The 21,521-nt window shown below is 39.3% G+C and overlaps 1 protein-coding gene across 3 annotated transcripts in view; it reads right to left on the reverse strand.

The window, feature by feature from the left end:
• Positions 1–4,250: 4,250 nt before the first annotated feature.
• The window catches only part of myo5b (myosin VB), a 47,790-nt gene continuing 30,519 nt past the window's right edge, over positions 4,251–21,521 (reverse strand). Inside the window, exons 15-40 of one of the 3 annotated variants that reach the window (XM_030149275.1) lie at positions 20,342–20,476; positions 20,163–20,260; positions 19,145–19,231; positions 18,356–18,467; positions 17,833–18,044; positions 17,540–17,696; positions 16,936–17,175; positions 16,555–16,791; positions 16,284–16,377; positions 15,127–15,272; positions 14,540–14,659; positions 14,292–14,426; positions 13,437–13,502; positions 12,233–12,472; positions 11,417–11,514; positions 10,369–10,446; positions 9,806–10,004; positions 9,617–9,710; positions 9,393–9,539; positions 8,790–8,941; positions 8,616–8,705; positions 8,253–8,403; positions 6,869–7,163; positions 6,611–6,785; positions 6,443–6,523; positions 4,251–6,318 (exon numbers count right to left, since the gene is read on the reverse strand). In XM_030149275.1, the coding sequence (XP_030005135.1) occupies positions 6,166–6,318; positions 6,443–6,523; positions 6,611–6,785; positions 6,869–7,163; positions 8,253–8,403; positions 8,616–8,705; positions 8,790–8,941; positions 9,393–9,539; positions 9,617–9,710; positions 9,806–10,004; positions 10,369–10,446; positions 11,417–11,514; positions 12,233–12,472; positions 13,437–13,502; positions 14,292–14,426; positions 14,540–14,659; positions 15,127–15,272; positions 16,284–16,377; positions 16,555–16,791; positions 16,936–17,175; positions 17,540–17,696; positions 17,833–18,044; positions 18,356–18,467; positions 19,145–19,231; positions 20,163–20,260; positions 20,342–20,476 (3,792 nt within the window). In that variant the 3' untranslated portion in view covers positions 4,251–6,165. The remainder of the gene's footprint in view (positions 6,319–6,442; positions 6,524–6,610; positions 6,786–6,868; positions 7,164–8,252; positions 8,404–8,615; positions 8,706–8,789; positions 8,942–9,392; positions 9,540–9,616; positions 9,711–9,805; positions 10,005–10,368; positions 10,447–11,416; positions 11,515–12,232; positions 12,473–13,436; positions 13,503–14,291; positions 14,427–14,539; positions 14,660–15,126; positions 15,273–16,283; positions 16,378–16,554; positions 16,792–16,935; positions 17,176–17,539; positions 17,697–17,832; positions 18,045–18,355; positions 18,468–19,144; positions 19,232–20,162; positions 20,261–20,341; positions 20,477–21,521) is intronic. The other 2 variants (XM_030149276.1, XM_030149277.1) reach the window with 2 other exon arrangements.

Raw genomic sequence — 21,521 nt, forward strand, 5'->3', positions numbered from 1 at the left:
CCCACTGCTCCTATTGAGTGCCATGTGATAACTGCTATGTGCTAATGCTAATGCTGGGTATTGGGTGTGTATTAGGATGAGTAAAATGCAGAGACTTTATTTCATCTAAAGGAGATTTTGGACCAACATATTAGACAAAACACTCGACAACATCATCAAAACACCAAAATGAGGGAACATCATTTTAGGGAATGTCCCCCCACCCCCACCCCCACCCCCTCCAGTAGAGTTCACAGACAGTACATCAAAGTACAGTATCAATGTCAAGGAGCACTGAGGCTGCTTCAGTGGCCTAACACCTTTATGAAACAGTTAATGTTCTGTGTTTTCCCTTAACGTGTCGACTGCCTGTGTTGTGGTCACATTGTTTTTGCTCCCCCACAAATCGAAAACATCAGGTGCCTCCAAATTTACAGTGCAAGTTTTCCGCTAAACCACCCCTAAAGTCATTATTAAAAGCCAGCTATATACTCTGTCACCCATAAAGTTGTAAAACTTTAGTTTTCAGACACATTCTTCTGTCTATTCATTTATACACATCAGGAATTACCTTTGACCAGGTACAATGGTTTCATATTGAGTCCCAGTTACACTTTAGCTATCAAGAATAAATCATATTGTCACAAGAGTGTATTTTAGATGTGGCGACTGTTTGTAGAACAGTTACAACATTAAACCTCAAGAAGATGCATGTGTTTGCATCAGGCTCAGAAAATATATTATTGCTCCTTTAAAAGACCCATATTATTTTCAGTTCAAATGTTGTGTAACAGATAACAGTAAGTAAAGTAACAGGAATTTTTATCCATTTGAAAATGGAACCGAGGTAAACACATTGCACTAATTTTTTATAATATAAAGAAGCTGTGCTATCTGTAATTTCTTAAGACATACTGTATGTAACTACTACAAGGACAAAGACACATTTATGAAGATTAATAAATCTGTAAAGCGTCTCCTTTGTTGCACTGATGTCAAACCTGCAGCACAAACCGTCTGTCATGACCTTGTATACCTTGCAGCTTAACGCAAGCCTTCCTCTCTAAAACAGCAACCATGAAGCATAAAATCTAACCAGTAACCTACAAACCACTTCCCGTACACTAAATGATCTGGTTTGTTTTCAAATGAGGCCAGTATGTGCATGTCTGTGTTAGTTTACTACAAGCACAACATCCCCGTCATAACATCATATGACCATTTGTGTGTCACCTGTTTTGCCTGGCATTAAATCATACCAGAAATGTGTACCAAAAATGAAACAAGCGGCATAGTACACAGACATGGGATTTAGTAGGTCACAGATATGTATAATGACAGTTTCCAGCAGGTTTTAGTTTCATTTCTGTATTTTTTCGGTATTCTCTGGCTGGTTTCTGCATTCAGTGGTATTTCCTCTAGAATTGTTGGGAAACATTTAAGACTGTTTCGTTTTCTTGCAGATTCCGGCCGTTCCTCTTCTATGTAATTCTTGCACATTGTATATTACAATTTCACCCTAGCAGGCCTCAGCAAAGTAGCAGTGCTTCTTTTAATTCAACTATATACTTTGTGTTTTAAAGCAGTGCATGCTGGGAACATTGTTGTGCAATACTTAAAACATTCTGCTCATTTTCAAAACTAACTTTGCTTTGGACAATGTTACGTAGAAACACAAGTTCAGAGGCGCCCGTGGGTGGGAATGAGGCTCAGTGGGTATGAGGTTCTGTGGGGTGTGGGGGGTTGAGCTCTCGAATGTGTGTGTGGGTGGCAACTGTGGTTAACAGGCAGTGTTTTGAGCACTGAGGAGAAAACATGGAGAACATTATGGAAGGAAACAAGGAGGATGCTGAGTTTCTTTTGCAGGCTGCTGACAAACAACACAAAATAAGCCCGGCTGCTGAGAGGGAAGTGGGATGACAAAGAAAAGATCCATTTGTACATCTACGTCTCTGGATGGCACACAGTTCATTCTGCAACATCTCTCAGGAGAAGAAACACACACCCCCGCCCTCGCCAAACCACACGACTGAGGTTCCTATCTCCGCTCACATCGCAAAACATCTTCAGCTGTGGTTCAAATTTGTTTGGTCGCCTCCCTCTGTGGCGGTGATGGGAATAAAATATGCCACCTGTTTACAGTCTCTGCTACAGTCTGGATACTGTTGTGACAGAGATGTCTGGAGAAGAGCAGAGGCCACAGTGTCACCTACAATGCTTAATGCTTGTTAGTAAAAATGCTGTGAATTTGTTCCTTTGCAGGATCTGAAATGGCCTGTGAGGCAATCTAAACTTGGTTCTATGTCTCCACTGTCTCAGGATGTCCTTCCTATACATACATACATACTACCTATGAAAGTGGTATATCTATTTATGTCACCTATCTTTACACCTACACTCATACCATGAAACCGCAGAGCAAAATCTCATGGTGATGAAATTTAGTGAAGCCACACCAAAATGAGCATGTCTTTGAACCCAGGGCTATAACAGCCACATGAATGTCTTTTCTATACACCCATTCTAAAAGACTCCTTCCTGCTTCTCCTCAGTTGCTGTTTTTGTGTTTTTTTCACCTCAACATTGTACTCCACATCATCAAAAAAATGTGTCTTGACAGACATGGCTTCAGCATGTGTCTGACAACAGTGTCTACTATGCAGATGCAAGTGAATTTCTGTAGAAAGGTGTTGCAAGTTTTGCAAACAGAGTTAGGGTTCGACTTGTTCAGAAATTACTTGTCACCACATCCTCTTCCTTGAGTCAGAATTTATGTTCATCCTTTAAAAACACAAGCTGCTCCAGCCCAAGCTAAGGTGACTCTTGAGTTCATGAATATACAGTAAAATATTTCATGAGTCAATGACATTTTGCTTGAAAGTGACCAAAATGTGTCACAACGTGACAGTGGTTTCATTTTATATTTGGGTAATGCAATCCTCATCTGCAAATGCTATGAAACATGGCAGTAAATTACATTGTAAGGGGAAATGAAAGTACCTTCTTTGTAATGGCAAATACTGACATAAATGTTACCAAAACATTAAAATTAAAAGAACAAAAACTCAGCCAAAAGCTCAAAGCTGCTATTCTAAAGCACTAGAACATACTGTGTGTGTTTGTGGCAGGAGTATCTGGAAGTGTCCTCTGATGCTGTCTGCCACCTGAGCGGCTGGCAAACCACGGACGGCCTCAGAAACGGCTGCTTTACTTAGACACAACTGGCACAACCGACACAAAGAACAGCTATGGGAATCTTCCCCCTGTTGTCTTCACACAAACTTTTCTGGCCCATTTCGTGGTTCTTCTGGGCCAAAAGATCTGACTGAGGCAGCCTACAGGAAAAAATTCAAATACGTACATTGACTTAGAGTCTTCTGCTGAAAAGGATTATTTAAATAATCACTTCTATGTCAGCATTTTACATCTGCAGCTGGTTAAGGAGAACTTTTTTAACCACATTTTGCCATGTACTTTATTATTTTAATGGTTCAACCTCTTCCAAATGCATAACCATAAATCTAAGAGGTTGAGTGATGAGTAACAGGGAGAAGATGGTAAAGTTGCAAATATGTCTATAATTCAGCCTTCTTTTTCTTTTCTTTTCTTGTGGAAATTAGTGAATAAATAAATGGACTTCGATCAGAAACAAAAGTATGCGGGAGGTTTTCAGTGTCACAAGCCAACAACACTGGGTACCATGGATTTACTTTTGAACAAAGTGCAAATGTTTCGACATAAATAGTGTGAGTAGTTAATATACCTCAGATATATATATTATGGAATAAAAAGTACCATATCTGCCTCTGAAATATAATGAAGTAGAAATGTAAAGTTACACAAATTATAGAGAGTGAATAGTCATTGCAAACATACATTCTTTCCATCACTGCTGTATACTTCTACTGCAGTAGGAAAACATATTTTTATTTATCATATGACTCTATGGGTCTCTTTGCAGATTTAAGATTTTAATTTGGATGCTTTAATGTTAATGCACCAGTAATGTAAGAACATAAATACTATCATACATACTTAACATAATATAGTGCTTTAATTTTTTTTTTTTTTTCTTCAGTTAAAATTTTGTTAGAATAATGTACCCAACTTCAGCACGAGTTGATAATATGCATTCTTAAGGTAGTGTTTGCATATTAAACAAACCCAGTAATGTTGACGTCATCTGCCAGGAAACACTTTCTATCTATGAAAATTTACCATCAACTTGAGTCATGTCCTTATCAACATAATCAACAGACTTCAAACAACTATTTGCAGGCAGAGGTGATTATCTGCTCTTCCTATTTATTTGTCTTCAAAAAACAGTTGTAAAGGCAACTGATATATTACATTGTGCATGAAAACAAAAGCAAATCATTTCAGTGACGATCATGATGAAGATGGGAAGACTGCAGATGTGTATGAGATCAAACTATGAATTAATTACCATAAAAAACATTTGTATTTCTGAGTCATTGTTACTTCCTGTTCAAAATATATTCTCTGAAATACAGTCATAACTTTGTACTTCATTTAGTGACATTTATGTACATTTACATTGTTTCCAACACCATCAACAAACCTGGCTGTTTCAATCTCAAGAACTTCATTGTAAAATAGGCATTGTAAGAACTGTTACAAAACCAGAGATGACGAGATGATAGTACATGAAACTACTAAGAAGTTGAGGGATTCTGAATTTATAACTATGTATGATATATATGAAGTAGCCATGTGTGTAATCAAAGTGTTTAATGATCCAGTGATAGCTTTTTTCCACACAACATTCATATACGTCTTCAGATACACAGCATTCAGTAGTACTTCACTCACACAATATAGATGTGTTCACTCTGAATGGCACAGATATGCTCTAAATCTAGTGTGTTTATTTGTAATGATATCTACAAGTGCAAGACGTTATTCTCAGACCTAATGCTACTATCAGCAACAGTCTCTGAGTAATGTAATCTGATTGTAGAAAACTGTGCTTGTAGCTGACAGCAGGGGGCAGCAGAGTGGCCCTACCTGAATATCAGATTTGTCTTTTGACTATTTAGCAATTAGTGTCATCAGGAGGTTGTAAAGATCAGAAAAGGAAAAATGCTCCAAATGAGCCAAAGAATAGAAAATGTCCCAGTGAAAGGATTTTCCACATGCATATTCACACAGTCAAATCATGAGATAAAATGACAGTGTAATGTGTATTATTGTACACATCCAGGTGATTGGCATTTTAAACAGAGGAGATGATCACTGTGGACAGACAAGGCAGGACAAAAGGACACAGAAGAAAAGCAGCAAAAGTAGTTTGTTTTTTTTTAACTTTTGATTCCTTACTTTATCTGTACAAGGTTGGCAGAATTGAGTATAATCTTGACTCAGTATTATGGATCCACAAACAGAGGATAGCAGCAGCAACACAACACACTTAACTGTCTGTCTTTTAACTCACGACTTACAGCACCTCCAGAGTTTGTCTCCCTTCAAACACCTCTTCGACTTTCCTGAAATTTCACACTTTGCATCTTTTTTAAGATCAGCAGCTGCTACACACTTTCATTTTCCTTCTTTGAACTTTCATTGGTCAGACCTGCATTAAACTTCCATTGTTCTGTCCAAACTTTACTTAATGAGGCCAGGCCTGAACACACAGGTTCACCTGGACCATCAGGGTCTGGTTTGCATCATGGACTGCAGAGGAACCACATAATGGAATATATCAGCTCTGATGCAGAAGAGGAAAATCTGTGGGTACGGTGAAGGGGTACACTGAGGACAGAGAAGTCCTCAAGGCATGAGACACAGTGGGATGTAATCTGCTCCGCATTGCAGAGCTGCTCTGCTGGTCTCTGCTTTTGGAGAAATTTGAGGCACGTGGAAAATTAGCTTATGAGTGATCATCGATTCAGTTCTGTATAGAAAATCTCTGATGTCCTTTGATAAACCTGACTTATTCACACCCATCTGTGATTCCTGCGTGGTCAAATTAACCCAAAACAAAGAGAAAATGTGCCTGACTGGGTTAACGAAAAGCCTCTCTCACTCATAAAGACATCAGTGAGGCTTCAGATTGTCAGAGAAAGCCAAGACCATAAAAACCATTTTCAGTAAGTTTGTCTCTCTCCATCCTCGGACCTCTTTAGGGCTGTTGTTACGTGTAGCAAGTTCATGCAGAGGTTTGTGTCAGACTCTGCTGAGGAAGTCCAGACTGAGGGAGGCAGGAATGTGCAGCGTCTCCAGGCTGAGAGCAGAGGGAGTGTATGGGAAGAGGACAGGGAACGTTTGCTTGGTGTCCACCAAAAGCTGTGGGGGATCATTTCTGTCCTGGAGACGATTCTAGACACACATATTGGTAGAAGTTAAATGGCTGTAATGGAGCTTTCTACTTTCAATCAGCAACTGAAATATAAAGCACTGCTTCACTTTAGACAATTAAGTTCACTGAATAGTTTTCTGTTACCTGAATGTTACGAATGAAAGACACAGTGACTCTTTCCTCAAATTCATTCAGCGGTGTGTAAAGGTTGAGGATTTTAACAATCTGCAGTGTCAAAGAAAAAACATTATCAATATAAGCTCATTTTCTATGCAGGTAATATATTCATTTCTTTATGTGTGTAGTGCAAACCTGCTGCGTGGTGAGGGCAGTGCAGAGGGAGCAGATAGCCTCGGCATCCTGGGAGGTTTTCTTCTTGACCTGCAGCAGCTGAGCAGCCTGGATGATGGGCTCCAGAGTGGCTGCAGCTTTACTGTGGTACAGGTTATTTCCTCTGAGCCACTCCTCCATCTGACTTGTATTGTACCTAAACACATATAATCATAGTTAACTCATTTGTCAGCTTAGAAGCTATAGCTGTACTTGGTTGAGTGTTCCTGGTCAGTATACCTGAGCTGCATGCCGGTGCTCCAGGAGCAGACGTCCTTGCGGAGCAGCAGGTTGTTGAGGGTGATAGCGTTGATGCAGTGAAAGAGCTGCCGGACGACTTGGCCGATGATCTCAGGGTCGAGGCCGTGGTCACACATGATGCCGTGAAACTGTCCGACCTGCCTGATGAGGGCCTGCAGGGTGTAGCTGCTGGGGCCAGAGCCGTCGTTGTCCATGCTGGAGGAGCGGTTCCTGTAGCCCATGGGCTTCACCCCGGCCAGGCTCGGGATGCTTTCACTCTCTAGCATGGCTGACACTGAGTAAAGATAAGACGGAGTCACTCAGACATAAACATTCAAAATTAATCTGAATTACATTGCATTTTAAAGAGAAACTGTTTAGTTTTACACCTTTGCATGATTTATGGTTAAGGACATCAGTATTAGCACTGGGCACCAGGTCCAAAAATCTGCATCATGGTATTATCTTATGATTCTAGCAGTTTTACAGTACATCACTTTCAAGTCCAGGGTTTTAATTAATGCGCTAAATCAGTCATTCTTGATGCTATATAGGATTGTGTAGGTGGACTCTTGCTGTGCTCATAATGTACCAAAGGGTGAACTGTTGTCAATTAACTGTTTTGTTATAAAGACACAGGGTTACACAGTTAATAGTAGTGAAAACCTAAAGTAAAAAAAAAAAAGAATTTTTATCCTAGTGGTTAAGGGACAAAATTACAGTAACCAATAGATCAACTGTATTTGATTTCTATTTTTCCAAACAAGCCAATAATATAAGTGTAAAATCATCAAGAAATGTTAATGTAATGTTGTACACGATGGTACATGTGTTTCTTCTAAATACATGCTTCTACAGTGTCAGAAACATACAATATATACTGTCATGCATTAGATATTTAGAAACTAAAAATCCTATAACTTGGTAAATTTGTAACTCTGATGTATTCAAGTTGAAGTTGGTGCAATCTGACCTTTCCAAGGTAAAACCGCAAAAATGAAACATGAAATGAAACGTACAGTACATGTCGACGAGGATGTTTTGCACCTTGAAGAACACAATGTTCTGTCGGGTTCACAGATGTGAGCAGCTTGTGGCTGAGATTTGCGGTCTATTTGACCAATGAGCTTCAGATTAATTCATATCTGTGATGTATTTATTGACAACAGCTGGACAGTTTCTATGGTAACCCTTGGAGACAGACGCTCAGAGGACAAATTCCTGAATGAAATGAATCATTGTTTGATCATAACACCTGCCTCCTCAGCAGTGACGTGGCAACCACAGATGACATGAGGGAAAAGTCCCACAGCACACAGATTACAAGAAAATAACTGAAAACCAGTTTATCTGTAAAGAACTGTGTCTGCTATCAGAAACCTACCGATCATGGGCTGTATGATGCCTTCTGCCACCTTAATGAGCTGCTGGTAGATCTGGATGGAGAGGTCACTCAGTACCTGCCTGTACTCTGCCAGGTCAAAGTTTTTCAGGCAGTGTTCATTCTGTTTGGGAGTGTTCTGAGTCATGAACACCTGAACACAAAATAAAACCAAGGAAAAAAATAAGATAAACTGACGACATCAAAGAAGTTGTCAAGATGCAATTGATTAATTTTGGGGTCTGTACAAAAATCATATCTTAAGACATATGCATGATGTTCTGGGTTAACAGAGAGGCCTCCAGTTCTGACTAGACCAGAGCAGCAAATATAGAGAGGTTTAAAACATCATTTTCCAAGTCTCACCTCATCTCCACTATACTGTTTCAGACAGTGAAGGAGGCGACTTGTGTTGGCCAGCCAGAAGGATGTCATCTCAAAGTCATCGTTGTTTTTCTGTGCAAAAATTTAAATATATTTAACTGGACTTAGAGACAGCATAGTGCAATGAAAGGTTTCCAAAAACAGATCTTTACTCACCTTAAGGACCTTCTTGATGGCGTTAATTGTGGAGGTGAGGAGAGCCTCCACCTTCTGATCATCATTGATGTAGTCTGCATGGCGAATGCACATGAAGAGAATGTATGCTGGAAGGCACGGGACTGTAGCTGACACCGTGCTGGGCCTGATGTCTGAAAAAACAGCATGTTTACAATGCATTTAAAGAGTCTGATGGGATTCTTCGGGTCCAGTGTGAACATAGTAACTACACCAATGTACTTGTCAAGTAAGTACTTTGAGTCTGATCATGGACATACTCTGGAGTGGTTCATTTGTGACTAAAAGAGAATCTGACCCAAATACCAGGTAGAGTGTGCAGTTTGAACTCCATGTTTCCTGTAGCCAGATGCACTTTGTGTAGCTGGTGAACATTTACGTCACTGTAATATTCTCTATAAAAGAACAATGGACCTCTTTCCTTGACTTTCCTTAACATCTGAGCGATAAGTGGAGTGAACATATTCATTCTGAAGTGGCTTGTGGCAAAAAAATATGCTTGTGTAGTTAAAAGCACTTGGTCATCACAAACATACCTGAAGAAGATTAATATACTGAAATATAGTTGCAGAGATAACGTCTTACCAGTAATCAGAGTTTTGACTAACAGGGCCTCGTCCTCTTTGCAGTACTCCAGCATCCCCTCAAATTCTTTCTCTTTCCGCTGCACTGTGACTTGACGGCTGAGTTCAGGTTTAGCCTTGCTGACCTGAGCTGTGGTGGCCTGCAGAGCTGTGGAGAGGCAGAGACAGGGGTCATCACTGATCACAGCTGTAGTTGACCGGCTTATTTGATCTTCTGCATATTACCTTCAAGCTCCTGGACCTTCTTCATGTAGATCCTCAGCTGCTTCTTCAACTTCCTCTCATTCTTTTCCAGTTTCTCTACCAGTTCTTTCAGATCCTATAGCAAGAAAATTACAAAAACACAATGAAATCTGTGTGCTCAAATTGTGTGTTTTCTTGCTGGTTTTCCCTGTGGAGCAGTTTGTATCTCACCAGGTTGTCATTAGTGAGGCGTGTGATCTCCTGCTGGATGCTGTACTCCACCTGGGCCTCTGGCGACAGGGACATGGTGTAGTTCAGTATTTCCTGCTTCTTCTCAATGTCACCTTTCAGCAATTCGATCTGGGTGTGAAGTGCTTCAAGTTCATCCTTGTGTTGTCTGGACTGAGACTGAAGTTGGGCCTCTAACAGCCTGAGAGGAGAAGGATTAAGTTATTCAAAGCATATCAACCACAGGCAAATCCAAAATATTCTTATTTCAAGGATAATTTATTTAAATGTCGATTAAAGGGGGTTTCACCACATTCAGGCATTTAACTGCAAACTGCTCATGCACAGTGAGCTAAAACGGCATTCAAATATGAAAGCACCAAGTGCCATAATATGATGGCGCAACAACAGCGCAAAGGTCATGGTCCTGTGCTAAAGTTCAAAGAAAAGATCATTGTAAATGTGCCAAAACTTTTAGTCATAAGCAGAACACAGAAAACGCAGAAATATTAAAGAAAGTGCTAGAAAAGGAGCTGCAGAACACTTCAAATCTATCACACAGAGACCTGGCCACTTGTTTTAGCCCCTGGTAAGCCAAACCCAGCTCTCCATCTTCATTCAAATAACCCCAGTCCTGTGTTTTACTGGTGTCCAGCAGGAAGAGGATGCACAGAAGCAGAAAAAGAGGAGAAAAGAGCATATTTGAAGTATGTGATGAAATTTGCAGAGAACAGAGCAGAAGCAGATAGTAGATGAAATATTTAGTATTCCAAAACAAACAGAAAAAAATACCAAAATAATATTAAAACATTGAAAAAGGTTTTGCTTTGGAGAATTACATTGTGTTTTATATGAGAATCTTTCAGAAGCAATAGCAGAGAATAAAAACAATTATATGACAGTGTCAGCACAAAGAAGATAAAGATCAATAGTCAGTGAACATTAATCCAAGTATATCATCCAGTCATGACAGTTTTAATTTCTACTTGACTTGTGTTTTAATTTGCATGTTTGTATGTGCGTTTCCATGGTTCAAGTCTCCAAACACAAGGCATTTCCTTTTTGTGTTTATTTTCTGTTTACATCATGTTTCTTTGCATTCTTTGTTTTACTCATTATCAAGATGAGTCAGGTTCAGGCCTGGAGTTGTGCAGCTGAGAAACTGTTCACAAACATGACCACAGGAACAGGGACTGGAACACACTGTGGTGCACCATCTTCTACAGGAAAATTTAATTCACTTTCATTTTCTTCTTATTGTTCTTTCAGTGGGTGTTAAAGAATACAGTTTCCATTGTCATTATTGTACTACAGTGTACTACTTAACCCAGCTTTTATATAAATTGTTCACTGCTGAGTTATACAGGAGACAGATAATCACTGCCTTGTTGATGTTACACTCTGTCTCCACTGTGCAATGGAGTGGGGGACATCTCACCTGAATCTGCTACAATTTGGACTTTGGACAAATTTCTCCAACAATCTCCACTCTCATTAAGCTGCTTTAATATATTTATGTTATGAATGTGTATGTGTGTGTGCATGTGTGAGTATGAGACGAGCATAAAAAAAAGTTCTCTTTAAATGTTTAATAACAACAAATAAAATGCTTACTTTTTGGACTCGCACAGTCCATGATATGCTTTGACTGCCTCTTCTTTGTCGATCGGCTCTTTACTGTTGTTCAGTTCAGGCATATTATTACTTTCCTGCTGAAAATGAGAAAATAGAACATTACCTTCTTTTGATATAAATACAAACTCTGAGTTTGTTAGAATTGGTTTTAGTTTATAGTAATGTCATGTAAATTACTAAATCAGAATGGATTTATGAGCCACTCTCAAGAGTTAATATGTATTACACAGAAATCTAATAAAATGGATATTGTTCTCCTGTTGCTTCTTTCAAAGCTATTCCTCATTTTTTAAAAGGTGACTCATACATTAAAGTGTCATCATTCTTCTCTACATCTGAGTAACTGAATTTTAATTAGTGATGAAGCAGCAACGAGTCAGCCTATTCTTAATAAAGCTTTAAAGAAGAAAGCTCAGTGAAATGAGAAAAATAGTTTCTCATGACTCAGCAAACAAAGGGCGAAGCTTTTCCTATCAAAATTAACAATGACAACACTGAAAGTGAATTTTCACATTCTTCTTCAAAGATCCCCTTCTCAGGTCTCTGTGTGTCTTCTAAGCCGTCTTGTCCTTGATGCCGATACAATGTAAACACACCTGGCTGGGTCTGATAAATATGACCACATATTAACCATCATATCGGACACATCAGTGGGTGCTTATCCTGCTCTTGCAGTACTCATTACCTGCCATGTTTGGATTTATACTACGACATAAAAACATAAAGGAGTACATGATATGTTTGTGCATAATTCTTATTATCTATGTGCAATATAACTGAGCATAGAGTACGTACTATATGGCCATTCTTCTCTTGTTGCTGGGCCGTGCTGACTATCTGAGTCCTGAGAATCAGCACTTCCTCCTTACGTGCATCCAGCTCCTCATTGGCCGACTTCAGCTGACTGAGCAGGAGGTTGTAACTGTCCTGGAGCTCATTCGATGAGCTGTTTTGGGACGCGCGCTCAGCTATGGTCTTCCTCAGCTCGTTTAAGTCATTCTTAAGTTTCTTGTTCTCTGTCTCCAGCTCTTGTCTCTGCAGGGAAACAGAAAACACCAAACATTCATGTACAGCAATGTCCAACTGCCAAAGCACCAGAGGGTTATGGGAAAGGGCTCGAAGGCAAAAGGACAAAAACAAAAATCAGAGCTATTTGTAATAACTTCACTGTTCATAGACTGATCTACATCTTAAGACTGCACATATTCCATTTTATTTTGCCTTTCTTTCAACTTGGCAGGCTTTGCAAACAACTTTAATATTCAATTCAGTGTAGTTTGATTAAATATGTATTTTTGCTCTCATGTGGGCATAAATGCTGCTTATGACTTGCTGTGTATGCCCTCAATATCAAGTGCAATTAAACATACTTTAAAAACTGAAAAGTAGTTTGAGCTAAAATAGAATACATGTTAAAGATGCATGGGTTGACTGAAGCTACAGTACATTTAATTACTGTTGATAGGTCTATTTGGACTGGATGGCACGTGGTGAAGGACAGAGCTGTGAGTGTTTACAGATTACATCCACAGATAAACCTGACCCGTCACTGCTTTTAAGTTCATCACGTAAACAGAGGCAACTTTGTAAATGACATTTCCACAGTCAGTTTCAGGAAAAATGTTCTTTGGCTACACAACTATCTCCAGGACTAAAAGTAAATGTGTAATTAAATTTACAAATAATGTTCCCTGAAAGAAAATCATGATGAGTTTATCATGAAAACTCATCCAAAGAAATCCACAATCCTTCATAGCTTCACATTTTGCCCTGCCTGTTATCCTCAATGATGCTTCTTGAGAAGAAGCAAAAAGCTTTAAAGAGGATCAGAAGTTGAATGTATTGTTTATGTGGCCTCCTAGTGGTAACATAAAAACTATTTTGGCTGTGACTCAGAGCAAGTGAAAGGAAGAAAATTACAAATAATGAAATTCCCCTTTAACTTGATGATGAGAAGATGGTGTTTATGAGCGTGAGAGGAAGAAAAGCTGTTTAGTACCTTGAGGTTATTGTAAGTCAGATCTGCAGTCTCCTGCTCAGAGGTAGGACTTCTTGGTTCAGTGCTCTTAAGGGTAGAAAAGAACACAGCAGAACAGTCTTTTAACAGTGGTCACTACATCAGTTCTGTCCAAATGTACTTCAGGGACTTTATTTAGGTGGAACATCTGTTATAATACATCTATTGCAGGCATGTCAAATTCATTTTAGTTAAAGGGACACATACAGTCCAATAGGATCTCAAGTGGGCCGGACCAGTAAAATAATAACATAATAACATACAAGTAATGCCATCTCCAAACTTTTCTCTTTGTTATACAGTGAAAAAAGAAACATTACATGAAGAAAAAATGTGAACATGAACAGCCATGAGTGCAATTTTAACATTATGCCTCAGCTTATCATTTACACATGTGTATTAAAATTTACAGATCACAGTGGATCTACACAGGCACAAAACATTTAGTAACAGGCAAAATATTGTTAAAATTGCACTTATTTTTCAACTTTACTTCTTCAACTTATTTCAGGTTGTACACAGTTGTTCATGTTATTCCCTTTTTTGTGAAACAGTAGTTTGTAAATGTAAATATTTTCATGGAATTTTACTTTTGTTACACTAAAACAAAGAGGAAAAAATTGGAGTGGTCATTATTTATAGGTTATGTTATTATTTTACTGGTCTCACCCACTGGAGATCAAATTGGACTGTAACTAAAATGATTTTGATAATTTTTGCATTTCATAAATTTATCCAATGGGCCGATTTGGACCCTTTGGTGGGCCAGTTTTGGCCTGTGGGCCGTATGTTTGACACCCCTAATCTATTGCTAAATATTCATTTTAAAACTGTCACCTTGTGTTTGACAAGCTCCTCCATCTTGTCAACATTCATCTGGAGTCTCTTCCTCTCCTGCTCCAGCTCTCTGACTCGTTTTTGCAGCTTCATGAACAGGCTGATGTCCATTGCAGCCTTTTCCACTCCCATCTCCTGCAGAGAAGAGGAGACTGAGGTGAGGCCACAGCAATTTTACTGCACCTTGTACATTTTAGCTGAACTGTGAGTTTCAGTCTGTGTTCTTTCATTTATCAGCACAGGGTTACCTCCACCAGCTGAATAGAGTCTTCAGTATCTCCAACCTCTGAGGTGGAGACAGAGGGATAGTTAGAGTCAGACTCCAGGCTGCTCTGATTGGATGGATTCCTCCTGTGGCCCGGGTGGAACTGAAAGAATAAACGAGGTGAAGAATTACTTTGTAAGTGCTTAATACACTCTCTGTAACTGTGTGACATATCAGTAGCCCTTTGCAGACGTAAAAAAGTGGTTTTATTTGGGAACCTCAGTGGCTTTAACAGATTCTTAAGAAAGCCCATAAATTCAATGAAGTAACAGCAAAGCAGCTGGAAGTGGAAGATAAATGAGACTGAGTCAGAAAGAGAATAATTCAACTACAAATAATTAATTTGTGAAGAGGGAAAAAGTGTTTCTCCTGCAAAATAAAAAAGTGAGAGAAACTTTACTGTGTTTCACTACACAAAACACTTAGTTAAAGAGGAATATGCAGAGAGGCAGTAGTTTTTGGAGACATTCATTCAGTCAACAATTCAATTAAGGTAAACACATAGATAGCCAAAATTCATTGCTTGGAGCTACTAAATAAGTTGTCTAATAGCTAGAGTGAAAATAAAACCTTGGTCAGGGAGACCTCCTCCTTCAGGTTTTCATATCTCTGCTCTAGTCTGGAAAACTCTTTGAGGAGATTCTGGTAGCGCTGTCTCTCGTCATCCAACTCAGACTGCAAAGATGCTTCTTTCTGAGACACGCTGCTTTCCTCATCTGAACAAAAATAAATAAATTACAGAAATTAGAAATGTGCATCACTGACTGTGTTTTATATGGACTTTAATATTCCACGAATAACCAGAAAAACAGCCCAGTATGAATAAAAACACCTCATATTTCTACCTCAGTCAGAACAGATTGTAAGGAGATTTCGATCAGAATAAGGATGGTGTAAACATTTGACAAGAAAATTTTAAAATATTAGCAAAGTAATCACTTGATCCAGTTCTTTCTCTCTTGCTGCACAGACTTGACCCATGTGGGGGAGGCAAGCATCCAGTGGCAGCAAAACAACAACAAAACTTTTTTTAATGTTGGACACTCAAAAATATTTAAGGTTTGTTGAACATTCAATGAATGAAAGGCTCTTAGAAATGGAAAAAAGGAACTGCTCTTCCCAGAATATGTTGCTGAGGCACCTTAGTTGTGTGGAAAGCTGGAGAAAAACTACTTCTATTTCTGACAGAACAGGTGAAATTACATTGTACAATGCTTTGATCATCTGTCTTATCAGATTCAACTCTTAAGTTGGATTCTCTGATCAGAAGGATTTCCATTGGGCCAGGGGAATATTACCCAAGTAGGCGCCACTGAGCAGCAGTAACGTTTCCAAACAGCCAAAAACACTTTACCTGTGTTCTTGGCTGACAGTCTAATGAGGAATTTGGCTCACTTGACTAAAACTATGGAAAAAAAAAGAGTAGTACACATTACACCACTTGTCCATGCAGGTGAAGCATTCAATGGTCTGACTTCATTCGTTTCCCATGTTTCCAGACAATAGTTGTTTTCATAGGCCCTGGCTAAAAAAAGATTCACATTTCAGCTACGAAACCTGATGCTTTTTGTACCTACTGTGTCCCGTTCAGACAGAAAGCCTCTTGTACAGGGGAACAAACCATCCTTCCCTCAAGGCAGAGGGATAAATGTGAACTTTAAACTGGCAAGGCAGTAAGCGTGACACTAGGTTGTGTTACCATTTTAAGGAAATAGTTTGGCGCTCACCTTCAGTGCTCTTGGAGTGCTGCAGAATCCTTTGGTTCATCTCTTCCTTTTCACTTTTAAGCAAAGAATTTTCCCTCTCCAGCTCCTCCACCCTCTAAACAGAAAAATATAGATAAAGATGCAGAATTATACATTTTTGTCTAAATTTGGATGTGTAACACATTTTAATACTTGCTTGTATATGTTATTCCAAGCCTCAAAAGTGGCTTGAAATTAATTATTCTGACAAAAACAGTGCTACTAAATAGGACTGACATTGTTATTCTCTCACCTGCGTCAAACCTAGTTTCTCGCTGTTGTGCTCCTCCTCCAATCTCTTCCTCTGAGCATACGCCTCCCGCAGCTCCGCCCTCAGCCTCTCCAGCTCATCCTGAAGGGAGGTTATCTGATTGCCATCACCTTGTTGACTCCGGACATGCTCCAGCTCCTTCTGCAGCTTGTTCACCTCTGTACCCAGAGTAGTATTCGCCAACAACAGCTGCTCAGTCTGTGACTTGTACTCCTTGGTCTGAAATGAGATGGACAGAGAACAGCAGATTTGAATAAAACAACTGTGAAAATATGTTTGTGGTAGAATCTTTATTAATATTTGATTGATTGAATTCCTACCAGAATGTGTTGCACCATACGTTAACTGTATGTGGCTCTTTACCTGCTCATCCATCTTCCTCTGAAGCTGCACGATCTTATTTTCCATTCCAGTGTTGAGCTTCTTCAGATGTTCAGCAGACCTTGCTTCGATCTTGAGTTGTTTAAGTTGTCGTTTTGCTCGCATCCGTCTGAATGCGCACTGGATAATGATGGCAGCATCTCGTGCTCTTCTGAATTTCTTCCTCTGCAGCCAGCCGCGGACGGTCTTCTGAATAATCATAGCCTTGTGGTGCAGCAAGAACTGAAAAGGAGTGGTGAAACAAGGAACCATTTATCATACAAATGTGAAAGGAGACACTGTCAAAATCCTTTTACAAAATCTGACAAAGGGTAACTAAAAAAAAGATATTCAGCATGTCTGCCTGATCCCATTCCAAGTTAAATTGAAAACGCATTGTCACCAATTCACAAGCCATGTCAACACCATGAACAGGCCTGTACGCTGATTTGCTGCATACAGATCTAATCAGTTTGTGTGACTGATTAAATGAACTGTAACTGGGACAGGACAGAAGTATGGGAAAACATCTAAAAAACAGGACACAGAGGAACAGACAGAGCAGCTATAATGACAAGTGAAAGGATCTGGAAGAGGTTTTAAGTACCTCCCAGTAAATCCTGCGTGTGTACATCCCTCTGGTGTAGGCCTGGATGGTGATAACAGCCTGCCTCACTCTCAGATACGCCCGTCGATCTCTCACCATACGATACTGTTTCTGACAGATGATGGCAGCACGAGTGAGGCGCAGGTACTCAGCGTATCTGAAAAAACAAAGGGGAAAAAATGTTAGTGGAAGAACCAGAAGTAATAGAAAAAGAGGAAGGAAAAGAGTGGAAGGCATTGACAAAAGAGGAAGAGAAGTGATGACAATGGTGGTCTGGGTTCATAATTTCTCACCGGCGGGCCAGGTATCCTCGTCCATATCTCTGAATAGTGATAGCAGACTTTCTAATCTTGCGGTATCGAACTCTCTGCAACCACCCTCGCACTGTCTTCTGGATCTTAATGCATGCCGCACGGAACTTGTCGGCCCTCAGCTTCTCCAAATAGGCTACTTGACCGGCTCTGAAGAAGATCTTGGTCTTACCAAACTGGAACATGTCAGGTTCCTGGCAAACATAAAAAAAAGAAGTTAATCTTCAATCATACAAAGATTATATCAACAACACAACAAAAGACTGTATATAAACTTGCTCTCCACCACCTGCTGGAACCAAAGTTAGAGATTTTAGTGGCAAATTCATCTGAGAAAGACCCAGATATTTCTGTCAGGAGTTACTGTGTCAAATTCTGGTCTGCTCCTATAAAACATGTGACCAAAAAAGCATAAAACTATTTAATGAATCTATTAAGACTATACTTTTGCTTTTGTTTTCCTGATGAGAACAGGATGAGAACCTTAATGAGACTATGCTCCCACCTTAATCAGCGTCTCCAGCAGATTCTTACACACCAGCTTCTTGTCTGCTACAGTCATGTCTGATTTTTTCATCAGGACTCGGTATCTGTTAAAGAAATCCGGGTACGTCCATCTAGAAATACAAGACAGTATGTATTAATGAACTCATATACGACAGACTTTCATTTTTTGTGTTGTTTTTGTATGATGATTAAAGTTAGCAACATTAGTACAGAATGAATAATTTCATACATGTAGTTTTTCAAGCATAAACGCATTTTATTCCACATTATTCCACGTAATTTAAACATCTACATACAGCAGGTATGTACATGTATGTGTGTGACTGAAGCTCTTCTTTCCATGCTGTGTTTTCATATGTCCCATGTCAATTTTATTAAAGTTTTTGAGAAGTAGTGATTATCTGTCCTCAAATACATAATCAAGCACATATCTCAATAGAACAGTAAATATTAATCATAAGAGCGAGGGAAAAGCTGCTAATGACAAAACAATAAGACAGACAGAGATGAAGGACTTCACTTCAGGTTTGGGCCTGTAGCAACAATATAGCTGAGCTGCATGCAGAATCTCATAACAACCAGATAAGCTTAATCATATTTGTGGTATGACGTGGATTTGCATAATGCAAACAGTGAAAGGAGGTTAGCTCTGAGACACATCTTTGCTGTCTAAATTTATCAAGAAGACAAAACTTTAAACAAAAGCAATATTTCTCAGTAGACTTTTCACAGAAACACCACAGAAAACAGAGTTATGAGAAGGGAAGACAGATGGAAATGGATTCACCTTGAAGGATATCCAGCTGCACTGATGCGGATCGTCTCCAGAACCCCACATGCCCTGAGCTGCTGCACTGCTCGCCTCGAGTCAAACCTACAGCAACAACAAACCAAAAGAGTCTCAAAAATGCATTTAACACCAGTGCCAGCAAGAGAAGTCTTCAACCTATGACCTACCTAATCTTTTTCTTTGGCATCACACCTAATACAACGTCCACGATGTGTGGATGCCTATGTTTATAGTTGACTAAGAGCTTCTCCTAACTGCCAGCCAAGTATCACAACAACATGTGACTGAGACCAGTCATTTAATTTGTCAGGCCTGAGGCAGCTCTTGTACAAAAGTGCGTCAAGAGGTGAAACACAGCAAAGAATACAACCACAAATCTCTCCCAGTCTTGTTTTTCTGAAGGAAACAATACATAATGTGTAAAATACTACCCTGCACTTCTCATACTCTGTGTGAACATTCATAGAAAAAACTACATGTTGGAATTTGACAAGAAATTTTTAGCTGCTTTTGTCAATCACGTACTTCTTTACTCTCATCTTAAAGTAAAAGTCTAGCATATCAATCAAAAAAGTTACAAAAGGTTGAAACTATTGTATGATAATAAGTAATGAAACAAGTATGCAGATTAATTAATTGTATAGATGTAACAGAATTACCTACTTATTTTCTCAATTGATACAGAAAATGATTTCTAGTATACTTAAATGTTTTGTGTAGCTGGTCTGAGAAAACATATATTCAGTGTGGAATAATATAAATATATAACAAATGTAACAAATATAAACAAGAGTCTAAACCAGACATTAATGCAGTAAAAGGCCAGTCCACATGGCTGGTTTACAGTTACTGTATCTTTACAACTTTTCGGTATGGTATTTGTGAAGAGACAGTAATGCTTAAAATTAACACATCTTATCACACAAGCTTTTAAAAACATTTATTAGAGATATATTTTTCTAAGCCGTCAAACATGAAAGTCTGGTGAGGAAAGACATTAAAGTATTTGACTCACGAGAATGCTTCCTTATAATCATTAGGCTTGATGCAGCGGACATAATGAGGTGTCGTGGCATTCAGCGTCTCCATGAGAAGGTGAAGTGAGTTGCGGAACTAAATCAACAGAGACAGACATAAGTACAACAGTGTAGACAAAAGCAGAGACGGTGACTGAGGGTGGGTCTGAGTGCTGACCTGGTGGCCTACGGTCTTCCTGTGCTCTTTGTTGGGAGCTTTTGGAACGGACTTGGCTGAACGGACGTTGACTCTGGAGGATTTTTGGGCCGGTCCGTCCTCTTTCTCATGGAACAGATCTGCCACAAGCTGAAACTGAGAGGAGGTTAACCTATGTTACTTCAATTTGTGTGAATATTGATTCACCAGTACCAAATATCAGTATTTTTACTAAAACATATGGCATACATGAACATGAAAGTAGCAGGCATTGGGTTTGTGTAAAAGGCATGAGGTTAAGACTCAACTTTTTAGTACATCATTTCAATTCAGTTATCAAATAGGCTAGTGGGAACCTGACAACACAATGTACTAAAAAAATACACAATTACTGTTTTTAAGGGTATTTTTTCTTCTTCAGTTAAACAAACACCGTGATAGATGGAGTAGGTAGAATTTTTCCACACATGCAGCTCTATCTCGTATATTTGGTTTATTTCTTTGGGGTATTAAATGGCAGCTCTACCCTGCTTCACACTGTCCAGAACAAACCTATCCCTCCACTAGATAATGCCCATTGACCAGGTTCACAGAATCATTTTGAGGCTCAATGCCCTCCTCAAGGGCATGTAAAACGTCTACTAAGAATAAGACACAAAGATCAGCCAACACAGAGAAAGGCTTGTCCTAGTTCTTCCCATTAACGTCTTCTCTGTGTTTTGGAGGTACACTAAGTAAGGAGGTGGTACTGATAAGACAACATTAGAAACCCTGAGGGGAAAGGAAATCTTGCATTTTGCTGTTGACCATGTAGCATGTAAAGGGATTGTGCATAGAGCATCACTTCAGCATCAGTTGCAATGGTTACAGGAGGTGTAAGTGCCAGTGCTAATCATATCAAGAAACAGAGGTCACCTCAGTGGTAATTTGAAACTTCATTACCCCTCCAGATTGGGAAGTGAAGATGTGAATAGTGGCTCTGAGCATCACGGAACCAAAGCTTTTTAATTACTTCCACCAAGATAAATGCATACATGAGCAGGGATTTATCACAGCTTGCCCTTCTGCTAAATTCCCAATTCCAGAGATCCCCTGTACACTGACTATAAAGAAAAATGACTGAATATCTACAGAGGAAACCACAAGTCAACCCTTTGTGCTGAAAGTGCTGCATATCTGGACAAAAAAAAAAAAAAAGACC

Source organism: Sphaeramia orbicularis, chromosome 12, assembly GCF_902148855.1.
Source record: "Sphaeramia orbicularis chromosome 12, fSphaOr1.1, whole genome shotgun sequence".
Classification (NCBI taxonomy): Eukaryota; Metazoa; Chordata; class Actinopteri; order Kurtiformes; family Apogonidae; genus Sphaeramia; species Sphaeramia orbicularis.